The 9,617-nt window shown below is 40.1% G+C and overlaps 1 protein-coding gene across 1 annotated transcript; it reads left to right on the forward strand.

Moving 5' to 3' along the window:
- The first annotated feature begins 5,335 nt into the window (after positions 1-5,335).
- LOC146004674 (innexin inx3-like) lies at positions 5,336-9,110 on the forward strand. The gene is made up of 2 exons (XM_083143597.1): positions 5,336-5,411; positions 7,827-9,110. Exons 1-2 carry the CDS (start codon positions 5,396-5,398, stop codon positions 9,107-9,109), a joined length of 1,299 nt encoding a protein of 432 aa, XP_082999723.1. The 5' UTR covers positions 5,336-5,395; the 3' UTR covers position 9,110.
- The last annotated feature ends 507 nt before the right edge of the window (positions 9,111-9,617 follow it).

Below are 9,617 nucleotides of genomic sequence, written 5' to 3' on the forward strand. Positions count from 1 at the left end.
TTCAGTTCATCATTCATCCTCACCGCCGCGATTAACGAAAAGCAACAAAAAATAACCAACCTATAAATGGAATTTGAAAACGTTTTCTCGAAATTGCACAAGTTGAGTACACTGCCCCATGGGAAGAAGATTTCTGCTTCTGTGAGCAATGATTGATTGATTTGCATTATTTTACTCCGCTTTATGTGTCATTTTGGGCTAATTTGCGAAGATGAGGATGAGCGATGATATGATGCAAACATCCATGCTTAGGCTGGGATTCGAACCCAGGGGCCCTGGCGTCGTAGCGCGATGTGCTAACCATTCCGCCATCTTCCTTGAGTAATTATACAAATGATAACAAAACGCGCTTTAGAATTTGAAAAGCTAATGTATCTGAAGCGTGTAGATCATTGTTAATAATTTACTACAGTGCATACCTCGTTATCTTCCATAGATTCTTCATTATAGCCATGTGTTAGCGGCAATCCCCCTCCTCCTGAAGTTTTCCCTTGCAAATTCTATCACACGCACCACACTGTGACTGTCTCCGTAATCTGAGACAGGAATGAAAAGTGTTTCCAAAGAGCTCCGGAAAGAGTGATTTCTATCCCGAGGGACATCTGTTACCACTTACCAGTCAATCGGCCAGAATTTTGACCTGGAATGGAAGGAAAGTGCATTTTCATAAGACCTCCAGACGGACTATAAAATCATTAGTGGCAGCTCCTGCGTTGCATCTGTTGACGACAGGCAAGAGAAGTAAGAAAATGAGAATTAGAAAGACAAGTCTTGCTTTGACGTTAATGTAGTGGAAAATCTGGGAGCAGTGTTTCAAATTGTAAGCAAAATTTACTGAAGAACAATTTTACAATATTTGCCACCAAATTAAAATTTCCAGTAAAATACAGAAATATTTTCCGGGGCCACGTGGACGTTTGCGAGGGCCAGTGCCCCCGGGCCCCCTCTAACGACGTCTCTGCTCTGTGGTTTCTTCACATCAGGCTAAACTTAAAGCACTTGTGGGTAGAGACGGAACAAAAATGGAAGGAACTTGTTTCTTGGCCATTTAGATTTATTAAAAGTTTACTGTTTGTTTTAAACTTCATGTTCAGGGCTGATGGCTTAGTTTTAGACTTCAGAGAGAGGTAGCACCATTTGAGGACTAAAAGTGGTAAACGTTGTAAGTGTGTTGGGAAATCGCATCGTTCAGCACATCAGCCCGTACGAACGTGCACACTAGTGCCTCTTTACACGCCCTTTGAACTACTTAGAGGGCTACCAGCCAGTTTTCACGTTTACCACATTATCAAGCATGGCACATTTCACAGTTTAACGTGGAAAACGGTGTTTGAATTATTGTGGCACTTACAGCGTTTACCAATTTTAGTCTTCATTTATTCTCATGTTCACGTTTGTTTGTTTTTTTCGTGTTTTTTTACCAGTGCATACAGCACCGTGCCACTAAGGCACATTTAGGGGATGTGGGGGTAGGATCCTACACATTATCGGCCATTTTGGAGGTGATGTGATCAGCACCACGTTCCGGCCGCCTTTACCCCACAGGGTTGCTCCCATGTAGCCATTGATTTCAGGCTGGGTGAGTCCGGAACCACTTTATGCGGGGACAAGGCCAGAAAAATTCCGATCTTAGATCACTCACCCCGGGAATCGAACCCGGGTCTCCGCGTGGCAGTCAGTCGCCCTACCGTCTAGACAACCCCGCTGTCTCGGATTCGTCTCGAACCTTTCTCACTTTCAACTTTTTACCAGGAACGTCGCCACTGGATGGGCGAGTGTGGGCTCTAGCTCACCTTATAATAGTCTCAGCTCACCCGTCTGCCCACCCAAATGGAATGAATACATGCTATATATATTATTAAATAACGCAAAATGACAAGCTAGTAATTAATTATAGTATAAAGCACACAAAGCAACCTTAACAATTGACTAACATAACTCAGTTTCACTTCAAAAGTGAAGAACGTTTCTAGATTCTCCATTAGGTTGGTTTCCTTTCATTAATGATTACGTGCGCCAAAATGCTCAAATTACATTTTTTTTTTTTTTACAAAATACAGGAATTTTATGTGTCGAATTTTTAACACTAACAAAAATTGCATACAAAATATTTGTAATAATTGCATTATAAGTATGAATTTGAGACATGAACAAGAATGCTCCAGTACAGAACAACGTTCATGAAACGTCGCTCCACCTTAAAAAAATTCCTAGCGCCGGCCCTGGGCATGACCACCGAACCAAAGCCCACCTAAAGATATTTTATCCACCCTTCAGCCCACCCCCACTGCTTTTTACCTAGAGAAGGCTCAAACTCCATCTGTCCCCCTGGTTCGGAGTCCTTGCATCAGTGCAATGTAATTGTAGATGGAAAGAAGAGATTTAAAGTGTCTGTTCTCTTCCCCTTCCTTCCTTCTGATTAGGGTACGTTGGGTTTATTGTTCAACACGGACCGCACCTGTACGTACAAAACATGGTAGATACAAAGGGAAACTGGAAACCGAAGCGGCCAATTCCTGGGGGGATAATTCCACATTGCACTTGATTTGCGGAGACATGGCTGCGAGCCTGATCTGCACGTGATTCTTTGTGTCACTTACTTCTTGCTGATAGCGAAAACTTGAGTCCACGTTTATTTAACTAGTGAAAAAATATTTTTCCCAAAACGAAACATAAGGTGGAAAAATATAGTATAATTTTAGTACGCGATCGGGAATGCCCCCTCGATGATAATTGTGGGTGGGGGAAGTCGCCCCCTGCCCCCCCGGTAGAGACGTCCCTGGTGCGTAATGCTTTGCTGAAGGTGTGGCTGTTGGATGCGTGCGCACTGGAAGGGGGAAGTCCCGAGTAGTGATGGGTTCTGGTCGTTCATTTGCGTGAGTCGACTCATGAGCGCTCACTGAGAAAAGTCGTTCAAATGAGTCGTTCAAAAGAATCGTCAAGCTCCTTTTTCTCGAAACACATGCCTGTAGGGAGGAACGGGCTGGGGACTGGGGAAGGGGTGGTTGAAGCAGGCAGATGATTACATTTAAATAAACGAACACAACGAAACATATCAGCCTCTGCCTTTCAAAATTAATGTAATATCTTGTATGTGTGTGCGTGTGTGTCCTAAGTATATTATAAATTTATAAGTATTATATTATCGCCAGGGGCGGCGCGAGGAGGTGCTTGCGTGCTCTTTCATTTTCTTCCGCACCCCCTACGTCCAACTGCAAACACTAACATTAATAAGTAATATTATGTCATGTCGTCATTTTGAGCGCCGAATGTTAGGTACTGAAGTAAGACCGTTAGTTTTGTATGCAACAGGCAACACCCAAGGAGGTGCCGATATGCCTACTTTTCTGCACTGGCGGCAACCTCTATAAAGATCAGCGACAGTTTTTTTTCCTTTCGTCAGCATTGTTGTTACGAATTTTTTCTTCTATTGTTTCTTCAAGTGGTCTGTTCGTGGTTTTTGATAATTGCCTATTGCTTAATGTGAGTTATGTTTTATTTTTTGCATTGTTGATAAACGGTTTATTTTCCTCCTGCTTGTTCCTCCTCGCACTGGAGCAAGAATTTCAGCTACTTTCAAGGTATCACCAAGACGTGCTCGGGAAATTATTTAATGCGAGTTGTAACATGAAGGGTAGTTTTCTTCTTAATACGTTCTATGTATTTGTTCCACGTAACATGTCTAGTAAACGTACCATTTCAAGCTTTTTCAAAAACTGTTAGGAAGAGACCCAATGTTCACGAAGAAATTTTACAGTTCGTTGTTGGGGCAGAAGATTTTTAGGGATTTTAAAGATGACACAGTTGCTGTGCTCTTCGCGTTTTGACTTGTGGCAGACGGAAGGTATAATGTACTATGTATTTTGTTCCTCCATTGGTTACATTGAAAAGGTTCAAAAATTGTGTTTTTAAGGGCAGGATGATTTTGTTTTGTATTTCACTACAAAGTTCAGTAAGACTGCAATGTGTATCTGAATGTTTACACTGTATGACCACTTAATACATATAATCATGGACGTCCAGGGTGAGGGCAAGGGGGGGGGGGACAGCATCCATGGAAAATGAATGTTAATCTAAAGTTATATATTTCACACATATATTTTAATTTCAGTCAGTAATTTATGTTAATCAGTAGCGGCGATTAGGGATGCAGTTGCTCCCCGTTTTTTGCTATTTTTGCCCCCGCACTATGCTAAACCTTATCTGCCAAGGGAAAATAAACTGTCCTTACCCCCCCCCCCCCAGTTTTGGCTGCTTGCTCCCTCAGTTTTGAAAGGTTGCATGCGTGTTTCATGTTTTCCTTATTTTCAGAATCGCACCCCCTAAATTTCTTTCCGCACCCCTAGATGAATAATCCTGGCGCCGCCGCTTGTTATCGCCAAAACAGAAGCGATAACTTACTGAAGTAAATCTTCATCAGGCCAATGCAGGAAAAGAGATGTTCGATAGGATGTAACAGAAATATGTATAACGCTTGGAAAAAATAAATACTCTTATAAACTAAGTTGTGGAAAGTAATTTAGACAAAAAAAAATATCAAATTTAATGATGGTAGTAGTAATTCTTCTCTTGTTCATAACACTTTGAAACTCTTGGAAAAAGTTTAATTTACTGATAATTATCACGATAGGCGCCTACTTTAGTGGGGGGGGGGAGGGCAAGCACTTTCTGCCTCCAAAATTCCTCAAGAAGTATGTACATTATATCTAAAAACAAATATTGTTGTAAATATTGACCCCCATCCCTAAAATGTTTATATGAAGTTGGCACCCTCCGATTATCGAAATAATACATCCAAACGAGCACTTTGGCTATATAGCCAGATATTGCACTACTTCTAGCCACAGATCATGTTTCAAGTTTCAAACAAGAGATACATTTGACACGTATTATTCAACAACATATTTTGCAACGATTTTTTTTAACTCAGTAAACTAACGCAAATCCAAAAACAGCTAAACTTCTTTGTGGATAAGTTATGAGCCTTTTTAGTATCGACAATATTCATCAGAAAAATGTGCACGGAATCAAGACAAGAATATACTTTTTCTTATTGAAGCATTCATATTTTTCTAAACATTTACATCTTGGATTTATTCAAATGGGCAGAGGAATTTTTGGGTGGGCGGTTGCCCACCCGTCACGTCGTCGTCTCTGAAGGTAAATACGGGAATAGTTGCTTGGCGGGAAAGGAGCCGTGGTCGTGGCACACGATACGACTCTTTGAACGTGTTCATTTCTAGCGGAGTCGTTCGCCGCTCACAAGGGAGAGTCGTTACTTTTGAACGACTCGTTCACGAACAACCCATCACTAGTCCCAAGCCAGAAGCGTCCTCACTTGTCCGCTAGTGATCCGTGAAGGAGTATCGCGAGTGAACAATCGGAAAACTTCGTCATGATTGACTTCAAAGGTAAGCACGAGAAGTGAACCATGCATTCCTATATGTTTCACTTGTGTTCCCTCAAACCTTTTCTTCTTGCTTTCTCAATTATTTACCTTTCCTTCAGTCTCCTTGTCTCCTCTATTTCACTTTCTCCTTTTTAATTTAAATTCCTTTGTTTATGCTTTCCATGTTCTTCCTTCACAGTCCCTTTAATTTTTCTCATAAATCTGGTTCCCGAATAAAATGTTGTTTCTTATTTTTCATCTTATTGTCTTTTCAACTTCTTTCTGTTTGATACTTTTCCTCTTTTTACCAGTGTATTTCCTTCCTTCTGTCCTCTCTATATTACCTTTCATTCACATATATTCTTACACTCTTCACTTCACTCATCTTTCTTCGTTTCTGCCCTTCTTTCCTCCTCCATTGCTCTCTGTCCATAGTATACAAGGGAGATGCCCTTGTGTCACGCACCCCCATCTGCATACCACTCTATGGACACCTCCATTGTTTCCTTGGGCTATGCTATCACATAATCTGTAGAATAATATTATGAGCTGTTCAATAGTTCAGAAATTCAAGTGGGGTAATGTGCTCTCCATGTGAATAGAATTGTATATTGTACTTATGATTCTGGGAATTCACTTGGGATATGTTCGAACTCATATATAAACAGTGTAATGAGAGAGTGCTACAGGGCTTTGAGGTTTGAATTTCTGTTATTTCTGTTAATATGAGTGAATACTTATGCTGTACTTATGACGGTACAGTGTTTCTAATGTCCTTCGGGACATTTTCTGGCAGAAGATGCCTGTCACAAGCCTATGTGTTGAACTTAAATAATTGATCAATCGAGAATGTTCTGGTTCGAAATTTGGCTGATTACACTTTATCTGTATCCTGGATGTTATTTCAGAAGTCTCAAAATTTGTGTATCACATCACATGTGCGACGTACAATATATATATGGTACATATATAAATATACAGTGTTTATATTGATGTGTGCCATATATTTAATACAATATTCTTTACAAACATACATAATATAGATATTGGAACATGAAACAAGTACAGCCCGACCCTGTGGCCGAGCGGTTAGCACATCGCGCTGCGACGCCAAGGGTCCCGGGTTCGAATCCTGGTCGGGCTTGGTTGTTTGTGAATGTCCATTCATCAATTTCATCCTTTCATCACTCATCCTCATCTTCGCAAATTAGCCAAGAGGCACAAAACGCGAAGTAAAAAAAAATAAACTAAATCAAAACTAAAAATGAAACAAGTACAGTATATCAAATAGCAATATTTAGAGATAGCATATGGTAATATGAAACATAAGAGAAACCTAGTCTAATCTAACCCTATCTTTACATTTGAAAGAACACTCCTGTTGACCTCCTCTTGTTTGCCAAACTGTCTGCCGAAACAAAATACAGCAGTAGTATGCAAGCATAGTGGAGTCCCACTTATTTCCATTATGAAGGAGTACTGTTTTTCAATGAAATTACAGATGCCACCCATGGAAGTTGTAAGTGAATTCGAACTTACATGAACGTCTGTGGATGTCTTTACAAAGCACTATTGATTCATCCATTGCAATTAGTGCTTCCAGAACATTCCTGTTGTCCCTATTTAATGAAATATTTGTGCCTAGTGCAAGTAAATTCCATTGGTGTAACTGAGACCTGAGGAGTTCTGCCTGTATCGGGAATAAATGTAAGTCACGCACTAATCATTAAGTTCCTCCTGCTGTATGAGGTGGGGTGACGACATGTCAGTCTCTGGAATGTATTAATCCGAGGGCTGGGATGAATGTTTCTCAATACGAGAAAAAATCGAGTCCACTATGGTGGATGGTGTTTTAGGAATTGGCAATTCTTCACTATGCAAAGTGGACATCAGCATGTGTCTTAAAGGTACAGATGGGCATTACAGTGTGATAAATCTAGCAAAGCAATTATAATTCGGAATTAAGACTTCTGGGTATTTTTTTTACCCAGCGTGCATCCTTACGTTATGGCAGAGAGCTCTCAACGTACCATCTTTCTTTCTCATCTTTATCAATTGTGTAATAAGAAAAAATAAATTCAAACTTAATAAAATGAGTTTAATAAAAGAAGGTATTATTATCTACGTACATACTTCAAAAGAATTATAATTTGGACTTTAGAACAAATTCTGCTGCTAAGTATTTTTTTACACAGCGTGCATCCTTGTATCCTAGCAGAGCACATCCTGCCAGGTTAAAAAAAAAACACAATCCCCCACCCTTCCTCGGGTCTCATGCAACCATACCTCCATCTAATAATTTTCATTGCAAGTGCTGGTATAGAATAAGGCTCATAACTAGAATAAATACAGTAGTATATTCTGACAGTTATTAGAGCATATATTAATTTTTTCATGTTTTCAAATTGTTTCATCTCTTTTCTTTCTTGGCTTGCAGGTTCCTTTGTAAGGATCATTACATGCATGGCAAACATGTTCCAGGGCATGAAGAACTTCCTGGGGGCCATGGTTACTAAGCCCTTTCTGCCCTTCAGTCGCACCATGGAAAAGCTCCATTTGTACACAGCCTATGGCTTGTTCCTGTGTTTCATCATCATTGCATCAGTTGAGTTTCTTGGGCAGCCAATCAATTGCACTGTGAAGGCCAGAGGTGTTGTAGCGACTCAGCCAATAGCAGACTCTTGCTGGTACTCCAGGGCCTTTTGCTTGCTGCCAATTTCCAGCTACGTGGAGGAAAAGGCCTACCCAGCTTACTATCGATGGTCTCCCATCATCCTCCTTGTTGAAGGGGTCATTTTCCTGCTGGTCTCCGTCATCTGCAGAGTATGTCATTGGTTGGCTTATGCCCCTTGTCTTTGCATGCAGATTCTTGGACAGCGTTGTCCAGAGGAAAATGCCATCACTCCAAAAACTCGTCTCTTCTTCCTTGTATGCCATGTTTCTATCGGCTTGCATGCAGTGGCAAATATGTTCTTCATTGACTGGTTCCTCAAGAACGGCTTTCTCAGATATGGTTTGGAGATCTTGAACCTGCCATACTTGGAACAATCAGTGAGGGATGATGTCATCTTGACTGTTTTTCCACGAGTCATACGGTGCTACATGAACGACACAGATACATGTATCTTGTCCATCAATGTGTTGAATGAGAAGATTTTTGTCACCCTCGGCTTCTGTCTTGGCATTCTCTCTGCCTTTATATTCCAGCAGTTATTCTTCGACTTGGCTCAGATTTTCTTTGCCACAAATCATCGCCAATGCCCATTTAGGTATTTCACCATGAAGGGCAGGGTTAAGAAAGTGAAGAATGGAAGACTGGAGATTGATGTCTCTCCGGGAGATCGGCTTAGTGTGCTCTGTCTCAAGAAACCACGCAAGGACAATCTTAGCACTGACCCAGACAATGATAACAATGGTGAAGCAATAATACGGTTATTCTTCAACATGACTAAGCTGTTCTTCTTTGCAGACCATCACCAATACCCTTTTACACATATCACCATGAAGCGCATGCTTAAGCAAGTGAAAAAGATGAAGTGCGGAACAATTGTGATTGATTTCTCTCCGGAAGATTGGTTTTGTGTGATCCATCTGAAGAAACCATGCAAGGACATGCCTCAGGTGCTTTCTAAGAAGTGTGACAAGCGACCCAAGGACACTCTCAAAATTGACCCTGACAACAAGAAGAATGGTGACGTTGTACTCATTATCCCGGAATAGCTCCCCAGCAGAGAATTTGCAGGTAATTCAGAAAACATTGCCTGCAATTGTTGATGATGTAAATGGGCAACAAATAGATGATTTGGAATTCCGAAGTTAGTTACCTTCTTCATGTGGTCTTAGTGCAAATAGTCAAATTTTTTTGGTAGGTAGAAGGAACTCAATATAGGTGTAATATTAGCATGTCTTGTTAATAAATGCTCTTAAGTGAATGCAACCTTAAAATTCCATCAGCTGTAAGAAACAAAATGTATTTGGTTGGAAGTAATTGTAAAATACTTTGTTTACAAACTCAATTCATTTTTTTAGTACAAAAACTCAAAATTTGTTGTCAATTATAACAAAAGAATGTATTTAATTGGAAAAAATGTTAAAATTTCTTTTCAATCATAAGAAAATGTTGCATATTTGTATATTCCTATATTTACAATAAATGAAGTAATAATGTAATAACTATTGGTAAATTCATATCCTGAAGTTTAGTGGTTTTGAGATATTTTATCACAGT

This window comes from Lepisma saccharinum, chromosome 22 (genome assembly GCF_977018435.1).
Source record: "Lepisma saccharinum chromosome 22, izLepSacc3.1, whole genome shotgun sequence".
In the NCBI taxonomy this organism is placed as follows: Eukaryota; Metazoa; Arthropoda; class Insecta; order Zygentoma; family Lepismatidae; genus Lepisma; species Lepisma saccharinum.